Raw genomic sequence first — 27,810 nt, forward strand, 5'->3', positions numbered from 1 at the left:
CAGGCTGTAGCGCCTCCTGCTGGCGGATGCTGGCCGGGGGCCCCTGTATGTGGGAGCTTGTCTGTGTTCTTCCCTGGAGCCAATCTCCACCCCCCTCCCTTGCTCTAACAACTAGACCCCACTCCCCTCCCAGGGCTGGGGATAGAACCCAGGTGTCCTGGCTCCCTGGTCTGGCCTCAGCCCCCATTCACCCTGCCTGCACATGCTCCTTACCCAGCCTCGGCAGGCATGGAGGCCCTGGTCTGGCGGGGGGGGGGGGCAGGAAGCTGCAAGGGCTTATACCCCCTCTCCCCACGCATGGGGGGGGCAGGATTGGTCAGACAGTGCAGGGGCAGCTGTATCCTTTGGGGGAAAGGGTAGGGGGGAGAGGAGGTCTGTGTCCCCACTTAGCTCCTCCCCCCCCTTTTTCCAGTCGTAACCTCTTCCCCTGGGAGCAGCCAGCGCCCCCTGCTGGAGAGAGCCAGCCCGGCAGGGCTCCAAGCCCTGAGGCTGCATCGGCTGAGGGAGATTCTCCTGGAGCTTGGGTGTGCAGCAGAGCGAGCCCCTCCTAGTCTGCCCCCCCTCCACTGCCAGCCCCCCTCACCCCCTTCGCTAGGCCTCCTCAGCCCCCCCCCCCAACTGCCAGCCCCCCAGGCCCCTCCCCACTGCTAGTCCCTTTCCCTACCCCGTGTAAGGCCTCCCCAGCATCCCAGGGCCTCGCCTACCTGCCAGCCCCCTTCCCCGGAATCACCCTGCATGCACAAGCAGTGTCACGCGCAACAACACAACCTTTAATACATGGGGTGAGGGAGGAGGCATATTACAGTCGCTGTCAGCCCCACGGAACTGGGGGTGTCACGGATACAATCCCCCACAGAGCAGCGGCGCTACAGTGTATCCGCACACCATTCCCCCAGGGTGGGGGGCTGTTACCATGAGACCCACGGCCCTGCCTACAGAGGGGAGGTTGGGATGAGGGGATGGAGGGGGGAGGCACTAGCTGGTTTCCACCCCTCCATAGGCACCCCCCACACAACAGCCGGCCTCACCCAACAGGCGCCCCCTAGTGTCTAGAGGTAACAGCTGGCACCAGTTACAACAGGCGTCCACACTCAGCGGGCTCCCGCTGCTGTGTCCAAAGCAACAACCAGCCTCCACTCCTGACAGATGCCCACGCTCACAGCCTCACCCAAAAGTTGTCTCAGCCAGCCCGCCCGCCCCACCCCCCAACAGGCGTCCCACAGTGTTTAACGAGCACCTGTTGTGGGAGCCACGCTGGGAGGGGAGGCATCGGCTCAAGGCAGGATTGGGGGTGGGGGGTCTTCTGCCTTCTGGGAGGGACAACTGCAGGTTAAAAAACCCTGCACCCCATGGGCTGTCCCCCAGGGCCCTTCCCAGTCCAGAGCACAAGGAGTCCAGCCAGAATGGGGAGCCCCTGGCCCCCCAAAAACCTCCAGTGGGGGGGGCACCCTACTATCGGGGGAAGGGATGAGAGGTCTTTCCAGGCACTGGTTGGGCTGGAGGCAGCAACAGGGCTGGGGACAGGCAGCAGAAGGATCCCACATGGCTCTCCATGTTTGGGGGGACCCCACCTGTGGCTAGTAGGTAGTTACGGAGCCCCCATGTGCTGTGGCACCCCCTTCCTCCCCATAGCTAGTAGAAGGAGTTCAGGTGGCTGCTGGCAGGCTGGGGCACCCCTGTGGCTAGTAGAAGGAGTTCAGGTGGCCAGCAGTGGGCCAAGCGCCCCCTGTGGCTAGCAGAAGGGGTTCAGGTGGCCAGCAGTGGGCCAAGCGCCCCCTGTGGCTAGCAGAAGGGGTTCAGGTGGCCAGCAGCGGGCCAAGCGCCCCCTGTGGCTAGCAGAAGGGGTTCAGGTGGCCAGCAGCGGGCCAAGTGCCTGCTGTGCCTAGCAGAAGGAGTTTAGGTGGCCAGCAGTGGGCCAAGCGCCCCCCAGGGCTAGTAGAAGGAGTTCAGGTGGCCGCTGGCAGGCCAGGTACCCCCCATGGCTAGTAGAAGGAGTCCAGGTGGCCGCCAGCAGGCCGGGCGCCCCCCGTGGCTGGTAGAAGGAGTTCAGGTGGCCACCAGCAGGCCGGGCACCCCCCGTGGCTAATAGAAGGAGTTCATGTGGCCGGCGGCGGGCCGGGCGCCCCCCATGGCTAGTAGAAGGAGTTCAGGTGGCCGGCGGCAGGCTGGGCACCCCCCATGGCTAGTAGAAGGAGTTCAGGTGGCCGGCGGCGGGCCGGGTGCCCCCTGTGGCTAATAGAAGGAGTTCAGGTGGCCGGCGGCGGGCCGGGTGCCCCCCGTGGCTAGCAGAAGGGGTTCAGGTGGCCAGCAGCGGGCCAAGCGCCCCCTGTGGCTAGCAGAAGGGGTTCAGGTGGCCAGCAGCGGGCCAAGCGCCCCCTGTGGCTAGCAGAAGGGGTTCAGGTGGCCAGCAGCGGGCCAAGTGCCTGCTGTGCCTAGCAGAAGGAGTTTAGGTGGCCAGCAGTGGGCCAAGCGCCCCCCAGGGCTAGTAGAAGGAGTTCAGGTGGCCGGCGGGAGGCCAAGTGCCCCCATGGCTAGTAGAAGGAATTCAGGTGGCCGCTGGCAGGCCAGGTACCCCCCATGGCTAGTAGAAGGAGTCCAGGTGGCCGCCAGCAGGCCGGGCGCCCCCCGTGGCTGGTAGAAGGAGTTCAGGTGGCCACCAGCAGGCCGGGCGCCCCCTGTGGCTAATAGAAGGAGTTCATGTGGCCGGCGGCGGGCCGGGTGCCCCCCATGGCTAGTAGAAGAGGTTCAGGTGGCTGGCGGCGGGCCGGGCACCCCCCATGGCTAGTAGAAGGAGTTCAGGTGGCCGGCGGCGGGCCGGGTGCCCCCCGTGGCTAGTAGAAGGAGTTCAGGTGGCCAGCGGCGGGCCGGGCACCCCCCATGGCTAGTAGAAGGAGTTCAGGTGGCCAGCGGCGGGCCGGGTGCCCCCCATGGCTAGTAGAAGAGGTTCAGGTGGCTGGCGGCGGGCCGGGTGCCCCCTGTGGCTAATAGAAGGAGTTCAGGTGGCCACCAGCAGGCCGGGTGCCCCCCGTGGCTAATAGAAGGAGTTCAGGTGGCCGGCAGCGGGCCGGGGCACGGGCGAGCTCTGGTAGAGGTTCCCGGAGCCGGCGTTCCAGTAGGGCGAGGGGGCCCCGAAGAAGCCGGCGGAGGAGACGGGCAGCTGGGCGGCGTGGCCGAGGCCGAAGCCCACCTTCTGCTGGTGGTAGGAAGGCAGGTAGGACAGGTCGGCCGGGTGGTACTTGTAGAGGGGCCCCTCGCCCGGGTGGTTCTGCTGGGCCTGGCTGATGCCCTGGAAGTCGAACTTGTAGGCGTAACGTTTCCCGTGCACCTTGGTCATGATGCTCTTGTCGTAGTAATAGCGCAGGGCCCGGCTCAGCTTGTCGTAGTTCATGTTGGGCTTGCTCTTGCGCTCGCCCCAGCGCCGGGCCACCTCGTCCGGGTCCGTCATCTTGAACTCCCCGTTGGTGCCCTCCCACGTGATGCACCCGGCGTTGCTGCTGTCCGACAGCAGCTCCAGCAGGAACTGCCACAGCTGGATCTGGCCGCTGCCTGCCGGGCGGGGAGACGGGTTTGTTACCGGCGGGGCTCTGCTTTGCCCCCTGGTTTGTTAGCGTAGGGTCTTTTCTGGCTGGTTATTGTAGGGTCTGCTGGGTGCACTGGTTTGTTACCGGCGGGGCTCTGCTTTGCCCCAGGAAGGAGGGCCTGGGTTTGTTTTTGTAGGCCCTATTGTGTGCACTGGCTTGTTATCTGAGGGTCTTTCCTGGTTTGTTATTGTAAGGTCTCTAACCCCCTAGCTCCCACTCCCCTCCCAGAGCCAGGGCCAGAATGTAGGAGTCCTAACTCCCGCCCCTCTACCGTCCCCCAGCCCCCCGCTGTTCTAACCCCCTAGCTCCCACTCCCCTGCCAGAGCCAGGGACAGAACTCAGGAGTCTTGGCTCCCAGCCCCCCACGTCTCTAGCCATTACCTAGAACCTCACCCCGCCCGTCCCAAGCTGTAAAAGGTGCCCAGACCCACCTGGGTTTGCCAAGCGGCTGCTGGTGGGTCCCAGGACCTGGTATGGATCTGGGGGTTGAAAAGGGAGTCGGGGGTGGTTAGTTTTGGGGGGCGTCAGAGACACCCCCCTTGCTCCCTGCTGGGACCCATTCCACCCCAACCCCCACCATGGAACCCAGGAGTCCTGACTCCCAGTCCCTCATCTAACCTTCTGACCCCCCAGGTCCCCGTGACCATCATTCCCAAATGGACTTCACACCAAATCCTCAGTTGTCCCCAATCCAGTCAGACCCCCCCCCTCCGGCCCAACCCAAAACTCTCCATGAGTGGGAGATCTACACACCCCTAAACCTCGCCCTGTTTGGGGGCCGACGTACCTCTCAAAAGGAATTCAGTGCCCCCCTCCATGGCTTTGTGGCACTCCCTGGCCTAGTGGTGTGGGGCAGGGGGCCATCCATGGGGCAGAGAGGGGCCTAGCTACGGAGGCGATCTCCCCCCACTCCCCAAGCAGAGGCACCCACCTGTTACGATCCGTGGGGAGTCACTTGTCCGATTCACCCCCTGGATCTGGGGAGGGGACCCTGGTGGGTGGGGGGAGAAATGTGGGGGGAGAGCATTAGGGGAGGGGAGGGGAAGGAGCAACCCCACGCGGGAACCACGGCCCGGGTTGGATTCGGGGGTTGTTAGCCAGCCATGGGGCGGGGCCCCTCAGGGATACGCGGGCGGGGGGGACATGATGGTACCTTTGGGGCCTCCGCTGAGGGAGCCGCTCCAGCTGCTTCGCCTGATTTCCTCATAGGGGGACTCTGCCAATAGCGGGGGGAGGGAAACAGCCCATTAGCAGTGGCAGTGGGGACCACTACTGGAGGGGACAAGCCCTGCTCTGTGTCTGGTCCCAGCCCCCCTCCTTTCTAACCACTAGACCTCACTCCCTGCCCAGAGCTGGGACAGAACCCAGGAGTCCAGGCTCCCAGCCCCCTCCCCTTTCTAACTGCTAGATCCCACTCCTCTTCCACAACTGGGGAGCAAATCCAGCAGTCCTGGCTCCCAGCCCCCCAGCCCCCAACCACTAGTTCCCATTCTATCCCCCAAACTGGGATAGAACCCAGGAGTCCTGGCTCCCAGCCCATGGGGGAGGGGCAGGGCTGGTGTTCACAGACTCACCTGTTTTCACTTGCACACGTGGTGGGGGCGCGGGGGGCTGGGGGGTCACAGCTGGGGCAGCCGGGTAGGTGAAGGTCGGGCTGCCTGTTGGGGGAGACAGGAGAACCCTGGTCAGAGCTGGGGTCTGCCCACAGCTCCACAGGGTGGGCCCCACCGATGGGCGGGGCTCCTGCAATAGGGGGCGTGGTTTATGGTGATGGGTGGGGCTCTCAGGGGGTGGGGCTCCCATGTCTGGGTCCTGTGGCTGAGGATGGGGTTCCCAGCCAGGTATGGACATCCCGGTACTAGGGGGCTCCCCGTCTGTGGGGAGGCAGGGCTCCCTGTCGGTGGGCGGGGCTCCCTGCCGGTGGGTGGGTTCCTTGTTGGTGGAAAGGCAGGGCTCCCTGTCGGTGGGCGGGGCTCCCTGCCGGTGGGTGTGTTCCTTGTTGGTGGAAAGGCAGGGCTCCCTATCGGTGGGCGGGGCTCCCTGTCGGTGGGCGGGGCTCCCTGCCGGTGGATGGGTTCCTTGTTGGTGGAAAGGCGGGGCTCCCTGTTGGTGGGCGGGGCTCCTGCAATAGGGGGCGTGGTTTATGGTGATGGGTGGGGCTCTCGGGGGGTGGGGCTCCCATGTCTGGGTCCTGTGGCTGAGGATGGGGTTCCCAGCAGGTATGGACATCCTGGTACTAGGGGGCTCCCCGTCTGTGGGGAGGCAGGGCTCCCTGTCGGTGGGCGAGGCTCCCTGCCGGTGGGTGGGTTCCTTGTTGGTGGAAAGGCGGGGCTCCCTGTCGGTGGGCGGGGCTCCCTGCCGGTGGGTGGGTTCCTTGTTGGTGGAAAGGCGGGGCTCCCTGTCGGTGGGCGGGGCTCCCTGCCGGTGGGTGGGTTCCTTGTTGGTGGAAAGGCGGGGCTCCCTGTCGGTGGGCGGGGCTCCCTGTCGGTGGGCGGGTTCCTTGTTGGTGGAAAGGCGGGGCTCCCTGTCGGTGGGCGGGGCTCCCTGCCGGTGGGTGGGTTCCTTGTTGGTGGAAAGGCGGGGCTCCCTGTTGGTGGGCGGGGCTCCCTATAGGTGGGCGGGGCTCCCTGTCGGTAGGCGGGGCTCCCTGCTGGTGGGTGGGTTCCTTGTTGGTGGAAAGGCGGGGCTCCCTGTCGGTGGGCGGGGCTCCCTGTCGGTGGGCGGGGCTCCCTGTCAATGGGCGGGGCTCCGTGGGGCATGGCCATACTCTGCCGCAGGTAGGCCAGGTGGGACAGCAGCACGTCGGCGTTGTAGGGCGAGGTGAGGCGCAGGAAATCCTCCTTGCCCATCTTGCACAGCTCCTTGCCGTCCACGTGCTGGAACAGGCCCACGTCCACCTCCTCCAGCCCGTACTCCTTCACCGCCCAGTCCAGCCACTGGCGCACGTGGTCCTGGGTCCACACACCAGGGTCTGCAGGAGACAGACAGACACGGGGAGTCCCGCCGGCCCGGACGCCTGGGTTCCCAGAGGAACAGCTACCCACTCTGAGCCTCGCTGGCCCTGGACGCCTGGGTTCTTGGGCTGCAGCTACTTGCCCAGAAACGTGCCATGGTGAGGAGCCCGCCAGCCCGGACGTTTGGGTTCCTGGGAGCCATTTACCAACCGTGCCCCAAACTAGGAAATAAGAGACCCCCTGGCACTGGGCCATGGGGCAGGGGAGGGGGCAGGGGCTGCACTACAGCGGAGGACCATCAGAGGGCATGCGGGGAAGGGAGGGTGCACTCACCCGCTGGGACGATAACCCTCTTCTCCTCGCTGGGGGGGTTGGCTGGGGGGCTGCTCCGCTGGTCGCTGTAGCTGGCTGGGTAGGGGATGGGGTGTGGGTCGCTCCCGGATTTGCTGCGTCTGGATACACTGCAGTCCACGGGGGACTGTCTGCAGGGCGACGAGGGGAGGAGGGGGGGTGAGGACTGGATCTGATCACAAGAGGACTGAGTTTGGCCGGTCTCAGACCCGCTGTGTGGGGGGAGCTCAGGGCTGGGCTAGCAGGGGCTGCGGGTTGGGAGTGAGGGGCACCAGCAGGGTGGTGGGGAGCTCGGGGCTGGGCTAGCAGGGGCGCGGGTTGGGAGTGAGGGGCACCAGCAGGGCTGTGTGTTCGCCTGTCCCACCCTGCCCTGTGGCGCTGAGGCCGGCTGGGCTCGTAGCGCAGCCCCTGGCGCTGACCGAGGTTTCCTGGGGATGGGACGAGGGAAGTGAGTCATATCCTGCGGGCGCCGGTGGAGCCCAGCTGTGGGCCCAGGGGTGCGGGGGCTGGGCCGTGTCCTTCTGCTGGGCCACGGGCGCAAGATCCTCCCCCTCTGCAGCCTGGCTCCATGGGCCAGTTCCCACAGCCCCAGTGGCAGGGAGTCCCGCAGGTTAATCCCACTAAGCCCTGGTAGCAGGGAGTCCCGCAGCCGCCTGACCTGGAGCAGTTGACATTCTCATTCTCCCTCTTCACAGAGTGCCCCCTGCTGGTCTGACTGGACCAGTCCGGCTCCCCCAGCGCCGGCCTCTCCTTGCCGTTGTACTCCTCGGCAGGGGGCACCTCTGTCTTCATGAGGTGGGGAGGGCCGTAGGGGGGGTCGAATATGGACTGGTCCTCACTCACCACAGAAAGTGCCTCCTGCAGGGGGGGGCATGGTGGGGTTAGAGGGCCCCACCCTGCTCCCTGCAGCACGGCGCCCCCTGCTGAGCCCCCACCCTGCTCCCTGCAGCGCAGCGCCCCCTACTGAGCCCCCACCCTGCTCCCTGCAGCACGGCGCCCCCTGCTGAGCCCCCACCCTGCTCCCTGCAGCACGGCGCTCCCTACTGAGCCCCCACCCCGCTCCCTGCAGCGCAGCGCCCCCTGCTGAGCTCCCACCCCGCTCCCTGCAGCACAGCGCCCCCTACGGAGCTCCCACCCCACTCCCTGCAGCACAGCGCCCCCTTCGGAGCTCCCACCCTGCTCCCTGCAGCACGGCGCCCCCTGCTGAGCTCCCACCCTGCTCCCTGCAGCACGGCGCCCCCTGCTGAGCTCCCACCCCGCTCACTGCAGCACAGCGCCCCCTATGGAGCTCCCACCCTGCTCCCTGCAGCACAGCGCCCCCTACGGAGCCCCCACCCTGCTCCCTGCAGCACGGCGCCCCCTGCTGAGCTCCCACCCTGCTCCCTGCAGCACGGCGCCCCCTGCTGAGCCCCCACCCTGCTCCCTGCAACCCAGCGCCCCCTGCTGAGCTCCCACCCTGCTCCCTGCAGCACAGCGCCCCCTGCTGAGCTCCCACCCTGCTCCCTGCAGCACGGCGCCCCCTGCTGAGCTCCCACCCTGCTCCCTGCAGCACGGCGCCCCCTGCTGAGCCCCCACCCTGCTCCCTGCAACCCCGCGCCCCCTGCTGAGCTCCCACCCTGCTCCCTGCAGCCCAGCGCCCCCTGCTGAGCTCCCACCCTGCTCCCTGCAGCACGGCGCCCCCTGCTGAGCCCCCACCCTGCTCCCTGCAACCCAGCGCCCCTTGCTGAACCCCCCACCCTGCTCCCTGCAGCACAGCCCCCCCTGCTCAGCCCCCACCCTGAGCCCTGCAGCACGGCGCCCCCTACTGAGCCCCCACCCTGCTCCCTGCAGGATGCTGTCCCCTGCTGAGGCCCCCACCCCACTCCCTGCAACCCAGCGCCCCTTGCTGAACCCCCCACCTTGCTTCCTACAGCAGAGCACCCCCTGCTGAGCCCCCACCCTGCTCCCTGCAGCACAGCGCCCCCTGCTGAGCCCCCAGCCCGCTCCCCACAGCATGGCTATGCTGCGCTGGGGCATCAGGGCCAGCCCTGACTGCCAGGGTGCCCTGGTGTTATTCTGCCCCCAGCAGGGTGGTGTCTGTCCCCGGCCGTTAGTCCTGGGGGGAGGGGACGTTTCCTGTTTGCCGGCACCCGAGTGTGGTTGCCGCAGGTGACAGTTCAGTGGCCCTGTGCAGCTTCCTGCCTGGCCTGGCCCTGCCTGGGCTGCAAACCCCACCCCCACCCCAGGCCCGGGGCCGAAGGAACCTCGTCTGCCCTGGGGCAGCTGCAGCTGAGCTCGGCTGTGTGACACACCAAGGCCAGCTACAGTTACATGGACACACATGCTGCACTCACACACACGCCAATGCACAGCTGGACACCCACACTGCACAGCCTGACGCATGCACCGAAACAATCCCAGAGACAATCACACACAGACACAGACACACACACACTGACACACATACAATCCCAGACACACACACACAATCCCAGACACACAGAAACACACACAGAGAAATAATCACACACACACCCCCGAAACCCAGAGAGACAATCACACACACATACACACAAAATCCCAGACACACAAAATCTACAGTCAGCCACATCCAATGCACAATCCAATTGTGAAAATGTACAGAGACACACACATACATAAGGCACCCTAATGCGTGTGGGGGTACAGTTGGCTGCACCTGCTGGCTATGTCCCATTGTATCTATTTGACTGATGGAGAAACTGAGACATGGGGTGGGGGGAGGTAACTCGCCCAAATTCACCTAGACTGTGGCAGATTCGGGAACAGGACCCAGGCGTCCCAGGTCCCAGCCCCCTCCACAACCCACTGCCCTCCTAGAGATGGGGATAGCTAGAACCCAGGAGTCCTGGCTTCCAGCCCCCTCGCTAAGCACAAGACCCCACTCCCTTCCCCAAGCTGGGGATAGAACCCAGGAGTCCTGGCTCCCAGCCTCCCCCCACTCGGCAGGGGGTTTGAGCAGGGCTGTGACATTGGGATTCCTGGGCAGTCAGAAGTGGAGACAGCCCAGGCAGGGAGGGGCTCTGCCAAGGGAGGAGAAGGGCCATGAAGGCTGGCCCGAGGTCAGAGAAGGAGTCTGCAGGTAGCCCCCGGGGAAAGCAGAAGTACAGGCAGAAAACACAGGCAGGGAAAGTGCTAATGCCCATGGAGGTACAGACAGGGCATCACAGGGACAGGCAGAGGTGCAGAGGTGACAGCAGCAAACAGGGAGGGCATCTCAGGCTCGAGCATAAAATACAGGCAGAGAGTCACAGCTACAGGCAGGGAATCACAGGCAGAGCAGCAGTGGTACAGGCAGAAGGCACAGGCCGGGAGTCACAGCTACAGGCAGGGAATCACAGGCAGAGCAGCAGTGGTACAGGCAGAAGGCACAGGCCAGGAGTCACAGCTACCGGCAGGGAATCACAGGCAGAGCAGCAGTGGTACAGGCAGAAGGCACAGGCAGGGAGTCACAGCTACAGGCAGGGAATCACAGGCAGAGCAGCAGTGGTACAGGCAGAAGGCACAGGCCGGGAGTCACAGCTACCGGCAGGGAATCACAGGCAGAGCAGCAGTGGTACAGGCAGAAGGCACAGGCAGGGAGTCACAGCTACAGGCAGGGAATCACAGGCAGAGCAGCAGTGGTACAGGCAGAAGGCACAGGCCGGGAGTCACAGCTACCGGCAGGGAATCACAGGCAGAGCAGCAGTGGTACAGGCAGAAGGCACAGGCAGGGAGTCACAGCTACAGGCAGGGAATCACAGGCAGAGCAGCAGTGGTACAGGCAGAAGGCACAGGCTGGGAGTCACAGCTACCGGCAGGGAATCACAGGCAGAGCAGCAGTGGTACAGGCAGAAGGCACAGGCTGGGAGTCACAGCTACAGGCAGGGAATCACAGGCAGAGCAGCAGTGGTACAGGCAGAAGGCACAGGCAGGGAGTCACAGCTACAGGCAGGGAATCACAGGCAGAGCAGCAGTGGTACAGGCAGAAGGCACAGGCAGGGAGTCACAGCTACAGGCAGGGAATCACAGGCAGAGCAGCAGTGGTACAGGCAGGAGGCACAGGCAGGGAGTCACAGCTACAGGCAGGGAATCACAGGCAGAGCAGCAGTGGTACAGGCAGAAGGCACAGGCAGGGAGTCACAGCTACAGGCAGGGAATCACAGGCAGAGCAGCAGTGGTACAGGCAGGAGGCACAGGCAGGGAGTCACAGCTACAGGCAGGGAATCACAGGCAGAGCAGCAGTGGTACAGGCAGGAGGCATAGGCAGGGAATCACAGCTACAGGCAGAAAGGAGCAGGCAGGGAGTCCTGGGTACAGGCAGGGAAGCAGAGGAGTGGAGGTCTCACACAGGTTCATAGCTCAAACTCCCCCCTCCCCCCGCCTTGGGTTATATGCACCATCTGTAGCTAGCAAAGCCCCAAGCTGCAAGGTCCCCACCCCACACACCCCACTTGCAGCACCCCCTGCTGGAGGATGATAGAACTGGGCACTGCAAGCTCCCCCCTGTTTGCAGCGCCCCCTGTTGGCAAGGGCAGTGGGAGCTGCAGGAATCTCAGTATGACCCAGGCACCAGGGGGACCCCTCCCAAGCCCAGCCTGACTGACCTGACCCCACCTCCCCCGCTAAGTGCGCCCCTTCTGCAGGGCTGGGGGGGGGGCTCAGAGCTGAGCTGCCGCTAGGTTCCCCCCCTCCCCCCCCCCGCACACACGGCTGCACACTGGGTGTGGGCTCTTTGCACAGAAAGCAGAAGTCTCGGGGGAGCTGGGCTGATCTCTCTTTGCAGCCGGAGCTGCTGCGCTAGAGATGTTATCGGGCGCCCAAGCATGGGGGTGGGGGGGGCTGGCTGCGGTTACTCCCTTGCCGTGCCTGCCCGCCCCCGAGGCTGCTGCTCTGCACAGGGCTTGCATGCAGCATTCCTTCTTGCAAAGGCGGGGAGGAGCCCTGAGGGGCAAGGGGGGGCTCCAGGGAAGGGAGGAGCACCCCCCCCAGAGGAGGCACGACGGAGGATACCCCACGCGGGGTGAGGTGCGCGGCACCGACGAGGTTGCATGAGCTGCACAAGGCCCACGCGCTCTGGCGTGGACGTGCCAGCATGGCACCAGACGCGGTGCCCAAGGGTGGTGCCAGCTTAGTGCCAGCCCTGCAGTGCTGAACAGAGGGGCTGCAGTACATTGCAGGGTGGCATCCCATGTGGCACAAGCCATTCATGGTGCCACGGAGGGACCACCGCTGATTCCTGAGCTGCGCAGGAATCCAGAAGGCCACCGGGGCGCAGGGTACCATGCAGCTGGCCCATGGGGCACAGGCCGCATGGCATGGCATGTGCATGAATGGCATAAAGCACACATAGGGGGCTCCATGCAAGGCCTGCTTGCATACCAGCTGGCACAGGGCACAGCAGAGGTGCCGGAGTGGCACACAAAGGGCAGGTGGGGTATGTTGCACAAGCTTTGATGCCCATCTGGGGTGAGGCGGCCTGAGGACGCAGATGCCCATGTGTGGAACCATCTGCCTGTGCCCAAAGCAGGGGCCATGTCGTGCAGCACAGAGCATGACGGAGGGGCCCCATATTATGCACACACAAGCAGTGGAATCTTGGCCCCCGCATTGCATGACGGATGTGCCATGTGTCCCACAAGCCCTTGTGTCACCATCAGTGTGTGCACAAAGACAGCCCTCCCAGCAACAGAGGCGCCATTCACATCATAACCTGTGTGTACCCAAGCAGTGCAAACTCCACATGCACCACAACCAATGCAAATGTGGCCCCATTGCACGAGGGATGTGCCAGCTGCATCACAGTTAGTGTATGCCCAAGGATGTGCCGCATGTATCACAAGCGGAACGTGCACAATCCATGCAATTGCACACTGATTGCAAGGCCATACCACATGCATCACAATCAGAGCATTGCATGATCAGCGCAATTGTCAACCATTGCACGATGAATGTGCCAGTTGCATCACAATCAGAGCATGCACGAGTGTACTTGCACAGTCATTGCACGGCAGCTGTGCCATGTGCATCAAAATCAGAACATGCACCATCAGTGCAATTGCACACCCAGTGCATGATGGGTGTGGCACGCACATCACAATCAGAACATGCACAAGCAGTGCAATTGCATACCCAATGCATAAGAGCTGTGCTGCGTGCATCACAAATGCAGCATGCACAATCAGTGCAATTGCACACCGATTGACCGATGCATGAGCAACCCTAATAATCTATGATTCTATGATTCTATAAGCTGCATGCTTTACATTCAGAGCATGTACAATCAGTGCAACTGCACGACAGCTGCGCTACAGTCAGCGCATGATGACCAGTGCAATCACAGCCCCGTGGCACCAGGTAGATGTAATGTTGGAAACCTCACGCACAATGGAGGGTCTCATGTGACTCAAACCACCGGGGAAGAGGCACTGTGGTGCCTGGTGAGGGGTGCAAATACCTTGTGGGCTACACACCGTGCCCATGTAATTGAGGGAGACACAAGCACGGCAAGGGAACACGGGTTACCCTGTGCCATGTGTGCCCGGGAGTGGGGCACACCCTGAGCAGCGGGCATAAGCTAACTGGCTCGGCACAAGGTGTGGGGACGCCTTGCATCACCACCCTAACCCCGTACAGCATGGAGTGACCGGACGCTATAGATCCATCCCCATATGAACCCCTCTATCCATCTCTATGGGCTGGATGGGCCCAGGGCTCTGATATGGGGGGCAGGGAGGGGATGGGATACCTGAGTAGATGGGCCCATGGGTCTGACCCAGGGCAAGATACCAGGGTAGATGGGCCTGTGGGTCTGACCCAGGGCGGGATACCAGGGTAGATGGGCCTGTGGGTCTGACCCGGGGCGGGATACCAGGGTAGATGGGCCTGTGGGTCTGACCCGGGGCGGGATACCAGGGTAGATGGGCCTGTGGGTCTGACCTGGGGCGGGATACCAGGGTAGATGGGCCCAGGGGTCTGATTGGGGCGGGATACCAGGGTAGATGGGCCCATGGATGTGACCCAGGGGTGGACACTGAGGTAGATGGGCCCATGGATCTGATGCAGGGCAGGATACCAGGGTAGATGGGCCCAGGGGTCTGATTGGGGCGGGATACCAGGGTAGATGGGCCCGTGGCTGTGACCCAGGGGCGGACACTGAGGTAGATGGGCCCATGGGTCTGATGCAGGGCAGGATACCAGGGTAGATGGGCCCGTGGCTGTGACCCAGGGGCGGACACTGAGGTAGATGGGCCCATGGGTCTGATGCAGGGCAGGATACCAGGGTAGATGGGCCCGTGGCTGTGACCCAGGGGCGGACACTGAGGTAGATGGGCCCATGGGTCTGATGCAGGGCAGGATACCAGGGTAGATGGGCCCAGGGGTCTGATTGGGGCGGGATACCGGGGTAGATGGGCCCGTGGCTGTGACCCAGGGGCGGACACTGAGGTAGATGGGCCCATGGGTCTGATGCAGGGCAGGATACCAGGGTAGATGGGCCCAGGGGTCTGATTGGGGCGGGATACCGGGGTAGATGGGCCCGTGGCTGTGACCCAGGGGCGGACACTGAGGTAGATGGGCCCATGGGTCTGATGCAGGGCAGGATACCAGGGTAGATGGGCCCAGGGGTCTGATTGGGGCGGGATACCGGGGTAGAGGGGCCCGTGGGTCTGATCTGGCAGGGGGTGGGGGTGGGGCTGTGTGCAGTGCGCAGGGCTGTGTTGGGCAGCAGCACAGGAAGCTGAGGCAGGAAGCCTGAGGCTACGAAGCCGGAAGCCTCTTGGGCTCCTGATAAGGCCACCTGATGGGGAGTGAGGCTCTGAGCTGCGCTGGCCTGGGCTGCTTTAAATAGCTTCCCATCCGGCCAGACAATGGGCTGGGGGCTGGGGCACCGGTTTGCGTGGGGGGGCACCCTCCTGCACACACAGCTATTCACTCCCCTCTAGCTCCCACCCAGAGCCAGGGCAGAACCCAGGAATCCTGGCTCCCAACTCGCCCGCCCCCGCTCCAACCAGTAGACCCCACTCCCCTCCCACAGCCATCGAGAGAACCCAGGATCCTGGCTCCCAGCCCCCTGCTCCAGGACACTGTGTGGGAGGAAGGCAGGTCTTGTGGGGAAAGTGCTGAATTCAGGCCACCAGGTTCTATGCCCAGCTCTCCCACAGACTCCCTAGCAACCTTGTGCCTGTTGCTGCATCACTCTGTGCCTCAGTTTCTCCCCATACACTGAGAATGACCCTCCCTTTGTGTCTGTACTGGAGTGCGCAGCAGGCCGCACCCTCCTGCAAATGAAACACCCAACCTTTTCACACCTTGCACTTTGCTGTCACCTGGAAACTAAAATACAGCGAGATGTAGGGTGTAACCCCCCTCCCACGCACACACACAGAGGCAGATGCACAAAGCCAGCGAGAGGGAGGGAGACAGGCAGATATATACGCACACAGACACAAAGACAGACAGACACATACAGGCAGACACAGACACACACAGGCAGATACCCCCCTCTCCCCGCATCACCCCCAGAACCATGGAAGAGCCCAGGCAGCCAAGGAGACGGGATTCTGTGTAAGAAGGGAGTGGCACAGACTGTGCGGTTTCCATTTCAGATCCACCCCACCCCACCCCCGTGTGATAAGCGGGTTTTGCCCTGATAACAGCCCAGACGCTGAATCTGGACTTTGGAAGAAACTGGCAGAGATGTCAAAAGTTGCGTGAAAGCAAATCATGTCTGCTGGAGCTGACTGGATCGGGAGAACTTGTGTGCTGTCAGTTAGCAATCTGTACTCTGCCCTGGGGAGGTCGCGTATTGGGGGAGGAGGGCTGGGACCCAGGACTCCTGGGTTCTATCCCTGACTTGGGGAGCAGAGGAGGGACTGGGAGCCAGGATTCCTGGGTAGGGTTGCCAACCCTCCAGGATTGGCTAGGAGTCTCCAGGAATTAAAGATTAATCTTTAATTAGAGATATCATGTGATGAAATCTCCAGGATTACAGCCAACCAAAATTGGCAACCCTACCCCGGGTTCTACCCCCAGCTTGGGGGGGGGGAAGGGGGTGTCTTGTGGTTATAGCGGGGGCTGGGAGTCAAAACTCCTGGGTTCTATCCCCCATCCTGGGAGGAGGGGTCTAGGGGTTAGAATGAGCAGGGGGCTGGGAGCCAGGACTCCTGGGTTCTGTCCCCAGCCCTGGGAGGAGGGGTCTAGGGGTTAGAATGAGCAGGGGGCTGGGAGCCAGGACTCCTGGGTTCTGTCCCCAGCCCTGGGAGTGGGGGTCCAATGGGTTAGAACAGGGGGGCTGGGAGCCAGGGCTAATCCCTGATCTACCATATCATCTTGGCTGCTTCTCTGGGCCTCAGTTACTACTCCTGCCCTTTATCTGTTCAGAGCGTGAGCTCCTTAGGCAGGGCCTGTCTCTCGCTGCGTCTGGGCAGCACCTGGCACAACAGGGCCCTGATCTCAGCCGGGCAGGGCCTGGCTCTGTCTCCCTGCCTGTCAGTGCAGCACCCGGGTCAGAAAGAGTCAATTGGGCACATTTGCCTGGGCATATGCAGGCTCCAGGCCGATCCCCAGGAAACCACCCCAGCAAAGCCCCGCAGCACCCTGCAAATCAGACAATTCCCCTGCGCGCAGCCAAGATGCTGCTGGCCAAGGAGATGACGGGCCCCCACTGTCATTGCCAAGGCTTCTAATTCCCCTCAGCCCCGTCGCGGCCTGGCTGGTTAAAACACCCTCTCGCCGGACGGTGCTTAAAGTGGCCAGAGAACCGGGTCCGGGGGATCTGGCATCCCACGGCTGCAGCAGCTTTCGTCCAACAGGCCCAGACCTTCCCAGGCATTTCGGTTCCTCACTGCCACTGATTTCCAGGAATGACGGTGGATCAATATTAATAGACCTGGTGATTTCCTTGCTGGCTCTGTGGGACCCCTCCGCTTTTGCTCCCCACTATACAAACCTGCTTTAAGCCCAATCTCTCCCTGCTGAGGAACAAATGTAGTATCCGAGCACAATCCCAAAGAACTAGAATCCTGGAGACCATCAAAGTGGCTCTGAGCCCTAGAAATGCCTGCCCTGCCCCTCGGGTAAAGATGCAACGCCGCCTCCAAAATCCAACGGGGGGCTCGGCCACGGATCTTGTTCCCTTGATACCAATGGGTTTTCGGTTTGATGCAGTGCACAAAATTCCCAGCTTCCCAGGCCAGCCACGGGCCTGTCAGTGGAGCATATGGGTAACACATAACACGCTCGTGGGGTGTGCTTAATCCACTCGGTGATCGGGAAGGAAACCTGCCCCAAAATCTGTGTGAGAGGAGAACCCGCCTGGCTCGGAAGAGAGTGAGTTGAAAACAATAACCAGCAAGAGAGAGAGAGAGAGAGAGAGAAAAGAATGTGAAAGGCAGTGATAGAAATAAAGGGAGAGAAACAATGGTAGAACACGAAGGAAAGAAAGAAAAAGCATGAAAGGTAGAAGGGAAAAAAAGCAAAAGAAAGCAAGAAAATGCAAGCTAGAGAAAGAAAGGAACAAAAAAGAATGAATGAACTAACATGAGTGCTAGAGAAAGCTAGAATGGGACAGTGACAGAAAGAAGGACAGACTGACCTGTTAAGCAAGGTTGCACCCCAGAATCTCCATGTTGGGGGCACTGGCCCCCCCATTTCCATCCTGGCCTGAGATCCTTTCTGCCTTGCTTTGGGGGGACCATCCATAGGTGCCCCATGGCACCCCCATGCTCCATGGAGGGGGCGAGCCCCCCACTTCCCCCCTTCGGGATGCGGGCTCTCCCCGATCCTGACCCACTTCCCACACGCTCCTGGGAACAGGGGCAGGGGGAGGCGTGTGCCTGTGCGGGGCTCTGGCTGAGCAGCGCCGTGGGTGTCTCTCTCTGGGGCGGTTTGGTTTGGGTTATTTAAGCTCAGCGACATCGACCGCCACGAACGGGAAGGAAGAGGAAATTTTTTGTACCAGAAGGAAAGAGCGGAGGGGAGGGGGGGGGCGTTTGTGGAGCCGGGGCGCGCACCAGAGAGAGGAACTGAACGCAGCCCAGCGTGAGCCCAGCACCAGCTGGAACCAAGACACTCACACCTGGAGGAGCATCTCCAGAACCTACCTTGATGGTGCCGTCCATCGCTGCTCCCGCACGGAGCTCCCCGCCTAGACCTCCATGGACGAGGAGAGGTGGTGCATTGGCAAAGGGGGCCGGATGAGCGGGGCTGTGTGTGTGTGTGTGTGTGTGTGTGTATGTGTGTGTGTATGTGTGTGTGTGCGTCTAATTTTGGGAAGTGAAGTCACTAACCGCCGAGGCTGGTTTCCTATTGGTGTGACCGATTTTTGCAAAGCTTTTTTTCTTTTGGTCTTCTTCTTTTGGCGCTAGGGCTGGGTGGCTTTCTGCGCTGCTGTTGGTGAGGCCAGTGGCACAAGGGGCTCGGGGGGGGGGGGGGAGAATCAGGGAGCGGGGAGGGGGGAAGGGTGCACGGGGGAGGGTGTCACAGGGATAAGAATCACATTTAGCCCTGGCAATGGCGCTGCAACGCCTTTTAGTATTCAGGACTATTGATCCGTACAACAGCAGCACCGAAAGAGACTGGGCCAGAATCAAGGCCCCTGTTGTGCTTGAGGCTGCACAGACACAGAGACAGGCCCTGCCCCAGCTGAGATCAGGGCCCTGTTGGGCCAGGCACTGCCCAGACACTGCGAGAGACAGGCCCTGCCCCAAAGAGTTAACAGTCTCCATACCCAAAAAGTGGGAGGAGAAACAGAGGCCCATTGTCACACAGCAGCACTGAAAATAGAACCCAGGAGTCCTGGCTCCTCCTGCTCTAACCAGTAGCCCCCACTCTCCTCCCAGAGCCTGGATAGAACCCAGGCGTCCTGGCTCCCAAAAAAGGCGAGAGTGGGGTCTAGGGGATAGAGGAAGGGAAGCTGGGCATCAGGACTCCTGGGTTCCATTCCCAGCTCTGGGGTTAGAGTGGGGTCTAGTACGTTAGCACAGCTGGGGCTGGGAGCCAGGACTCCTGGGTTCTTCCCATCCCCCCCTTAACCATCTTGCACAGCAGGAGGGGGCTGGGCAGGAAGTGGTGATGGGGTGAAAACTACCAAGAAATGCAAATCCTCGAAGGAGCCTGTGCCAGGAACCGGGTGGTGCAGAAACCACGGCCCCCTCCCCACCTCTTATCCCCCCTTGGCTGGCTTCGGATCGTGCCGCCTCCGCCCCCAATCTGCCCCCTCTGAGCCCTGGGGGGCAGGGAATAGCCACAGCGCAGGGTGGCCCGGCCCCACCCCAATCCGTCCCCTACAGGCCCTGGGGGGGCAGAGAATAGACAGGGTCCTGGGCACCCCATTCAATTGAAGTGTTAAGTGTCGCAGTGACCCAAGGTGTGTGTATAGGAGGGGGACGGGGCGTGTATACAGATTAGTGTATGTCTCGGGTTCTGCAGGGGCTGTGTCTGTGGGCGGGTGTTTGTGTAGCTGTGGGGGGGGTTGTGTGTGTGGCTGTACAGGTGTGTGTGTTTGTGAGGCTGGATTTGTGCGGATATTTGTGTATGTTTGCAATCGTGTGTGTCTGTGTGTGTGCATGCTCTGCTGCCCTCTGCCGGCAGCAGCGACAACCGCTTCTCCATGCGTCACAGCTCCCATACCGTCAACCCCGGTGGCGATTCCACCCTCCTACAAGGGCTGGCTGGCCTGACCTTTCTCCCAACTGCGGAGTGGGGTGGGGCTTCAGCTCACCCCCTGTGGCGCAGGAGTGCGCAGGTGCGGGGCGCTGGGCTCCGATGCACCTGGAGGGGCAGCTCGGGTGGGGTGGGGCAGGGCCTGTGGTTTCCGTTCTGCGTTGCCTGGGGCTGGGCCGTTGCACAATCCCCAGCCACGCCGCACTGTGTGCCCCGAGAGGGAGTGGGGGGCCAAGCAGATGCTCCAGCACCAGGAGGGAGAGGCCATGTGGTTGGGGGGAGGGAAGGCCTTGGGCTGCACTGGGGGCGTGCAGAGCAGGGGTGACACCCCAAAAACCTGCAGCCAAGGGATGGACAGATGGAGAGGGTGGGGTAGGTGGATAGAGGAGGCAGCCAGCCTAAAATCTAAAAGGGGAGGAGGGTCTAGTGGTTGGGGGGGCGTGGTCAGAATTGCTGGGTTCTATCCCCAGCCCTGGGAGGAGAGTGGGGTCTAGTCTTTAGAGGGGGAGGAGGGGCAAGCCAGGACTCCTGGGTTCTCTCTCTGGCTTTGACTCTCTCTTGTGCAATCCCGCGGCAGTTACCCAACCCGCCAGCGTGTGGGAGCGAGGGGGGGGGGGCGGGTTGCAACACGGCCCAGAGTCCCGTGCCGCCCCTTTGTTACTCAAGCAGGGGCAGGGTGGGGGATGGCCTGGGAGCCCCGCTAAGAAAGGTGCTTCCGGTGGGTTTGTGTGGGGGTGACGCTGCCCCCTGCTGAATAGACCCGTCTAGATCAGACCCATGGGCCTCCCTAGCCCAGTTTCAGCCTGGGTCAGCCCCTGGGAGCCCATCCCCCTCGGTCGCCACAGCTATGTCTATTGGTCTCCTGGAAAGGTCCATTCCCATTGGTAGCTGTCCAGTGGCAGTGAGTTCCACGGGCCTCGGCACATGCTGTGCGGGGCAGGAGGTCCTTGTGTTGGGAGCAGTGGGAGTGAACTGTGTGGGGTCGTGTCTCTGAGCATGATTGTGAATAGTCCGGTGCGGGTGTGGGTGATTGTGTGTGTGGCTGGGTATGTGATTGTCCCTCTCTTTGGGGGGTGGGCGGGCTCGTGTGTGCCCCAGGTGTGTCGTGTGTGAGTGTCTGGGATTGTGCGAGTCCCTTTGTGCATCAGCATGTGTGACTGTCTGGCTGTGTGGAGTTGTGGAGGTGTGTGTGGTAGCTGTGGTTTCTCTGTGTGTGTGTGTGTGAGAGAGTGAGAGAGAGAGACCTGCTGCAGATACAAAGTCCTGCAAACGCATTTTCTATTGGTTAGCCCAGCAAAAAAAAAAAAAACACACACACACACACACACACAGAGAGAGAGAGAGAGAGAGAGCAGGGCTCAGCCCCACCAGCAGGGGCCGGCAGGGACACACACATCTCCCTAGGGCCAGCTTGGATGATTTCCCATCACGACCCACCATGGTGCTGGTGCCCCCACACGGGGGTGGGCAGTGACGGGGAGGCAGATGGATTCAGAAGGCAGCGCTTTGGGAAAATCAGTCAAGGCCCTTAGCTGAGCTGGGACACAGACAGTTACCCCTGCCCCACCCTGGGAGGGGAGTGGGATCTAGTGGTCAGAGCGGGGTGGGGGCTGGGTGCCAGGACCCCTGGGTTCTATCCCTGGCTCTGGGAGCAGAGGGGGGTCTAGAGGTTAGAGCAGGGGGACTGGGAGCCAGGACTCCTGGGTTCCATAGTGGCAGCTGTTTTTCCCTCCCTAGAGATCCCAGGCCTGCCCCCTAGAGGAATCAGTGGGGTTGGGGGGTGAGAGGGAGGTTGCTCTGTCACTTCAGAGTCATGATTCGAACCCCTCCCTCCCCCCCTCAGGCTCTGCCATCACGGAAACTTCCCCCTGACACCCCCCATGTCAGAAAGTAGAAGCCCCTCCAGCTCCCCACATGCGGAGGAAGCTAGTGGGTTTCTTGGGGGACTCTGGCAGAGGTGACAGCACCCACCAGACCCCCCCCCCCACAATCCTCTGCTACGAGGGGCCCAGGGGCGCCCAGCCGGGGCCAGGAGGTGAGATGGGGCTGCAGTGGCAGGAATGGGGCAGAACTGGGGGCTGGTGCCGGGTCGGGGGCTGGCTACACGGGAAAAAACCAGGCTGCTCTGTTAAATATTTCCCAAGGTTACCGCTGAATACAGGTTATGGGCATGACTTGAGGGAAATAGTTTGTTTCCAAACAGCCTCCATACACCAAACGATGGTGCTAATGTTCTCCCCCTGCACCCCTCCCCCATCACCCCAGTATCCGAGCCCCTTCCTAATCCGCAGGGTGGGTCTCCTCCCAGGCTAGAGCGAGGGCGGGAGGCTCCGCCGCCAGCCCCATTTCCCGGAGCGGAGAACGGAGGAAGGCCCAGAGCGACCGAGTGATGTGCCCAAGGGCCCCCGGGGAGTCGGGGGCGGGCGAGGGGGCTGGGACGGGATTCTTTCTCTTAAGGAGGTTTCTGCCCTCCTGCCTCGCGGGTCTGGCCTGCCCCCGGGTCACTGGCTGGTGCCGGGGCGGGGCCTCGGGGAAGGGGCGGGGCCTCAGGGAAAGGGGCGGTGCGGAGGTGGGTGGGGATCAGAGGGCAGGGGCAGCGCGGGGGCGGGGACTCCGGGAAAGAGGCGGCGCGAGGATGGAGTCTTGGGGAGAGGGCTGGTGCGGGGGCGGGGCCTTGGAGGAAGGGGCGGTGCCTTGAGGGGAGGGGCGGTGCAGGGCAGGGATTGGGGGGAGGGAGGGGCGAGTAAGGTCGGGGATTGATAAAAGGGCGGGGCAGGGGGCGGGGCCTGGGGGAAAGGGCGGGTGCTGGGGCGGGGCCTTGGGGAAGGGGCGGGGCCTTGAGGGATGGGGAGGGCCCTAGAGGGGGAGGGGCAATGCGGGGCAGGGATTTGGGGCACGGGGCCAGTGAGGGCGGGGGATCGGGGAGAAAGTGAAGCGCAAGGGAGGGGGGAACTCAGGAGAAGGGGCGGGGATTGGGGGAGTGGGCGGAGCGAGGGCGGGGTCTGCAGGGGCAGGTGAGGCGTAAGGGAGGGGGCTCGGAGGGAGGGGGGCGCCCCCCCCCCCCACGGTTAGGGTGTGGACATTCCGCCGCCCCTGCAGGCCCCCCGCCCCCAGACAGCTCCCCTCGCTCCAGCCCGGCTCTCGCTGCCCGGCTCCCTGCGCTGAGGGCAGGAGCTGGGGGAGCGCAGGGCAGGCGGCTGGAGCAGCGGCGGAGGGACGCGCCCCGACGGGCTGGTTCCGAGAGCGGCACCCAGCGTCTGTTGCAGGGAGCGTAGTTGACAGCGACGGAAGGCGTCACACGTCAGTGGGCGGGGTTATGCAGATCAGCGGTGCCTGGCGGAAGCTGAACGGAAGCAACCGGGCGGGCGCAGAGAATTCCCTGCGAGCAGAATTCGCTGCGGAGAGTTCGGGATCTGAGTGAGTGTATCGGAGTCACTTCGCGGCAGCGATTGCCACTTAGCTAGAAAGGGCTCAAGCGGTTCCTGGTGAGAAAAAAAGCAGTGGGAGCAGGAGGGTACCGCGGAGTTTCAAGCAAAAGCATCGCTTCTCGGCCTGTTGGCTAAGATCAAGCGTAGTATCTGTTCTTATCAGTTTAATATCTGATATGTTCTCGATTTGAGAACTTTATATTAAATGGATTTTTGGAACAGGGAGTTGGAATAGGAGCTTGCTCCATCCGCTCCACGCATCAGCCTGGTATTGCAGTACTTCCGGGCACGGTGCACCTCCCCCAGGGAGAACACGGTGGTTCAAAAAATAGATCAAATCTCTTGGTGCATTGTAGATAGAGCTTTGCTTCTTAGTCTTCTGGTTATTTGGGGGCTGTATATTAAATTGATTTTTTTTTTTTGGAACAGGAAGTTGGAATAGGAGCTTGCTCCATCCCCTCCATGCATCAGCCTGGTATTGCAGTACTGCTGGGCACGGTGCACCTCCCCCAGGGAGAACATACTGGGAAAAACAAAAAACAAAAAAACCCAGATCAAAATTCTTTGTGCAAATCCAGATCAAAAGAAATTCTTTTTGTGCTCTGTAAAGCTCTGTGCTTCTCGGCCTTTTGGCTAAGATCAAGATCAAGTGTAGTATGAGTGAGTGATGTGTTTGTTGGCTGTACCTTCAACTCACCCACCGTATATCCTGCATTGGGGACGTTGCAGACTGTATATGTTATGTAAAGCTCTGTGCTTCTTGGTCTTTTGGGTAAGATCGAGTGCGACAGACCTACTTTGCCATGCGAGGGTCATTCTATCCCTGGTATATGCTGTCCAATACCAAAACGCTAATATCCCCCTACAACCTGTATGTTACCCCCAATGACACAATAACTGACGCTTCAAACACTTTGTATCGTTTATTTTCAAATATTCGCTAATAAACTTTAAATGCGTGTGTACCCTCACTGTTTGCTGGCTGTACCTTGAACTCACCCACCGTATACCCCGCACTGGGGACGTTGCAGACTGTATAAAAGCTCTCTGCTTCTCGGCCTTTTGGCTAAGATCAAGTGTAGGGGGATGGAATAGGAGCTTGCTCTGTCCACCCCATGCATTGACCTGGTATTGCAGTGTCTCCAGGACCAGTGCTTCTTCCCCTGGGGAGAATTGTTTGGTTAAAAAGGTAGAAAAAAAAAAGTAGCTGAAAAATCAGGTATTTTTAGCACTTTGGTTTTTTCATGACAACATATTGTTAAAATTTTGGGGGGTGTTTTCTGAGTTTACACGTGAGTTTCTTTGTTTTGCTGGAGGATTGTTTTAAAAACTGGAATTTCTCTGTTTGCTGTGACTCTTTTCAACAATATGAGGGATGAATCCTTTCTGGACTGAGTGATGTGTTTGTTGATGTACCCTCACTGCTTGCTGACTGTATCTTGAACTCACCTACCGTATACCCTGCATTGGGGACATTGCAGACTGTATATGTTATGTGCTGTCCAATACCAAAATACTAGCATCCCCCTGTTGCCGGCACAAAGCCCCGAGGCGACAGCAACAGTGGTTCGTTGCCCGGAGTGCCTCGCTCCAATAGACACACCAGGGTGGAGAAGCAAAAAAAAAAGGTTTATTTGAGATCTCAAAGCACGGCACTTGGAGACAACAAGTCTCAAATCAAGCACACCCCATACAAGCAGCTCTCTCTCTCTTTATACATGATTTCAACTAAGCATCTTTATTACCCCCCACTGCCCAGCTCCCCCTCCCCCCCCCCCTTCTCCCTCCCTTTTAGTTCCCATACAGCAAATACATTATAACGTAGCAATTACTCTAAACAGGTTAAATCATACTTGGCAGAAAATACATCATCTCATTAGTAACTTTTCTTGACCGGTCATTCTGTTTCACGCCCTTCAGCCAGGTGCAAGCAGGCTGTATAATTGCCTCCTGGTACTGATAACTAGTTGCCACACATTCCATTCTTTCCATCTGGCCTGTGGGGTTAATTAAAGTCTAAACATAGAAGCGGTTGGAATTAGGTGGAAAATGTTTAAGAATAGATGATACAGAGAGTTTGAAACGTCAGTTATTGGTCATCAGGGGTGACATACAGAGTACAGGGGTGTTGGTGGCACTAGGCATGGCCCAGTGTTAACAGAAGGGTGGAAAATGACAGTGCCAATAAGGCCTCCCTGTATCAGGCCTTTGGCCGGCTTGCTTGCCCGAACCGCTTCTATGTTTAGACTTTAATTAACCCCACAGGCCAGATGGAAAGAATGGAATGTGTGGCAACTAGTTATCAGTACCAGGAGGCAATTATACAGCCTGCTTGCACCTGGCTGAAGGGCGTGAAACAGAATGACCGGTCAAGAAAAGTTACTAATGAGATGATGTATTTTCTGCCAAGTATGATTTAACCTGTTTAGAGTAATTGCTACGTTATAATGTATTTGCTGTATGGGAACTAAAAGGGAGGGAGAAGGGGGGGGGAGGGGGAGCTGGGCAGTGGGGGGTAATAAAGATGCTTAGTTGAAATCATGTATAAAGAGAGAGAGAGCTGCTTGTATGGGGTGTGCTTGATTTGAGACTTGTTGTCTCCAAGTGCCGTGCTTTGAGATCTCAAATAAACCTTTTTTTTTTGCTTCTCCACCCTGGTGTGTCTATTGGAGCGAGGCACTCCGGGCAACGAACCACTGTTGCTGTCGCCTCGGGGCTTTGTGTCGGCAACAGGGGGATGCTAGTATTTTGGTATTGGACAGCACATAACATATACAGTCTGCAATGTCCCCAATGCAGGGTATACGGTAGGTGAGTTCAAGATACAGTCAGCAAGCAGTGAGGGTACATCAACAAACACATCACTCAGTCCAGAAAGGATTCATCCCTCATATTGTTGAAAAGAGTCACAGCAAACAGAGAAATTCCAGTTTTTAAAACAATCCTCCAGCAAAACAAAGAAACTCACGTGTAAACTCAGAAAACACCCCCCAAAATTTTAACAATATGTTGTCATGAAAAAACCAAAGTGCTAAAAATACCTGATTTTTCAGCTACTTTTTTTTTTCTACCTTTTTAACCAAACAATTCTCCCCAGGGGAAGAAGCACTGGTCCTGGAGACACTGCAATACCAGGTCAATGCATGGGGTGGACAGAGCAAGCTCCTATTCCATCCCCCTACACTTGATCTTAGCCAAAAGGCCAAGAAGCAGAGAGCTTTTATACAGTCTGCAACGTCCCCAGTGCGGGGTATACGGTGGGTGAGTTCAAGGTACAGCCAGCAAACAGTGAGGGTACACACGCATTTAAAGTTTATTAGCGAATATTTGAAAATAAACGATACAAAGTGTTTGAAGCGTCAGTTATTGTGTCATTGGGGGTAACATACAGGTTGTAGGGGGATATTAGCGTTTTGGTATTGGACAGCATATACCAGGGATAGAATGACCCTCGCATGGCAAAGTAGGTCTGTCGCACTCGATCTTACCCAAAAGACCAAGAAGCACAGAGCTTTACATAACATATACAGTCTGCAACGTCCCCAATGCAGGATATACGGTGGGTGAGTTGAAGGTACAGCCAACAAACACATCACTCACTCATACTACACTTGATCTTGATCTTAGCCAAAAGGCCGAGAAGCACAGAGCTTTACAGAGCACAAAAAGAATTTCTTTTGATCTGGATTTGCACAAAGAATTTTGATCTGGGTTTTTTTGTTTTTTGTTTTTCCCAGTATGTTCTCCCTGGGGGAGGTGCACCGTGCCCGGCAGTACTGCAATACCAGGCTGATGCATGGAGGGGATGGAGCAAGCTCCTATTCCAACTTCCTGTTCCAAAAAAAAAAAATCAATTTAATATACAGCCCCCAAATAACCAGAAGACTAAGAAGCAAAGCTCTATCTACAATGCACCAAGAGATTTGATCTATTTTTTGAACCACCGTGTTCTCCCTGGGGGAGGTGCACCGTGCCCGGAAGTACTGCAATACCAGGCTGATGCGTGGAGCGGATGGAGCAAGCTCCTATTCCAACTCCCTGTTCCAAAAATCCATTTAATATAAAGTTCTCAAATCGAGAACATATCAGATATTAAACTGATAAGAACAGATACTACGCTTGATCTTAGCCAACAGGCCGAGAAGCGATGCTTTTGCTTGAAACTCCGCGGTACCCTCCTGCTCCCACTGCTTTTTTTCTCACCAGGAACCGCTTGAGCCCTTTCTAGCTAAGTGGCAATCGCTGCCGCGAAGTGACTCCGATACACTCACTCAGATCCCGAACTCTCCGCAGCGAATTCTGCTCGCAGGGAATTCTCTGCGCCCGCCCGGTTGCTTCCGTTCAGCTTCCGCCAGGCACCGCTGATCTGCATAACCCCGCCCACTGACGTGTGACGCCTTCCGTCGCTGTCAACTACGCTCCCTGCAACAGACGCTGGGTGCCGCTCTCGGAACCAGCCCGTCGGGGCGCGTCCCTCCGCCGCTGCTCCAGCCGCCTGCCCTGCGCTCCCCCAGCTCCTGCCCTCAGCGCAGGGAGCCGGGCAGCGAGAGCCGGGCTGGAGCGAGGGGAGCTGTCTGGGGGCGGGGGGCCTGCAGGGGCGGCGGAATTTCCACACACTAAAAGTGGGGGGGGGGGGGCGCCCCCCTCCCTCCGAGCCCCCTCCCTTACGCCTCACCTGCCCCTGCAGACCCCGCCCTCGCTCCGCCCACTCCCCCAATCCCCGCCCCTTCTCCTGAGTTCCCCCCTCCCTTGCGCTTCACTTTCTCCCCGATCCCCCGCCCTCACTGGCCCCTTCCCCCAAATCCCTGCCCCGCATTGCCCCTCCCCCTCTAGGGC

General features: G+C 60.2%; 1 protein-coding gene, 2 non-coding genes and 4 pseudogenes across 6 annotated transcripts; 3 read left to right on the plus strand and 4 right to left on the minus strand.

Annotated features, from left to right (window-relative positions):
• Nucleotides 1-754: 754 nt before the first annotated feature.
• LOC123351704 (retroviral integration site protein Fli-1 homolog) lies at nt 755-18,154 on the minus strand. 4 transcript variants are annotated; one of them, XM_044991264.1, is made up of 9 exons: nt 17,986-18,154; nt 7,545-7,744; nt 6,869-7,017; nt 6,349-6,552; nt 5,156-5,239; nt 4,735-4,797; nt 4,513-4,572; nt 4,013-4,060; nt 755-3,546 (listed from the first exon to the last, which is right to left on the minus strand). In XM_044991264.1, the coding sequence occupies exons 1-9, from the start codon at nt 18,001-18,003 to the stop codon at nt 3,032-3,034; spliced, it is 1,341 nt and encodes a 446-aa protein (XP_044847199.1). In that variant the 5' UTR covers nt 18,004-18,154; the 3' UTR covers nt 755-3,031. The 4 variants fall into 4 exon arrangements, with proteins under 4 accessions (XP_044847199.1, XP_044847201.1, XP_044847200.1 ...); XM_044991266.1 differs by lacking the exon at nt 17,986-18,154 and adding an exon at nt 17,478-17,733; XM_044991265.1 differs by lacking the exon at nt 4,013-4,060.
• Nucleotides 18,155-23,085: 4,931 nt separating this feature from the next.
• Nucleotides 23,086-23,276, plus strand: LOC123352253. Its single transcript, XR_006574122.1, has one exon. It is a non-coding gene; the product is annotated as a U2 spliceosomal RNA (small nuclear RNA).
• Nucleotides 23,277-23,337: 61 nt separating this feature from the next.
• Nucleotides 23,338-23,483, plus strand: LOC123352258 (annotated as a pseudogene).
• Nucleotides 23,484-24,020: 537 nt separating this feature from the next.
• Nucleotides 24,021-24,136, plus strand: LOC123352254 (annotated as a pseudogene).
• Nucleotides 24,137-26,072: 1,936 nt separating this feature from the next.
• Nucleotides 26,073-26,188, minus strand: LOC123352255 (annotated as a pseudogene).
• A 537-nt stretch (nt 26,189-26,725) lies between these two features.
• On the minus strand, nt 26,726-26,871 carry LOC123352257 (annotated as a pseudogene).
• A 61-nt stretch (nt 26,872-26,932) lies between these two features.
• LOC123352261 lies at nt 26,933-27,123 on the minus strand. Its single transcript, XR_006574126.1, has one exon. It is a non-coding gene; the product is annotated as a U2 spliceosomal RNA (small nuclear RNA).
• Between the last annotated feature and the right edge of the window lie 687 nt (nt 27,124-27,810).

This window comes from Mauremys mutica, chromosome 17 (genome assembly GCF_020497125.1).
Source record: "Mauremys mutica isolate MM-2020 ecotype Southern chromosome 17, ASM2049712v1, whole genome shotgun sequence".
Classification (NCBI taxonomy): domain Eukaryota; kingdom Metazoa; phylum Chordata; order Testudines; family Geoemydidae; genus Mauremys; species Mauremys mutica.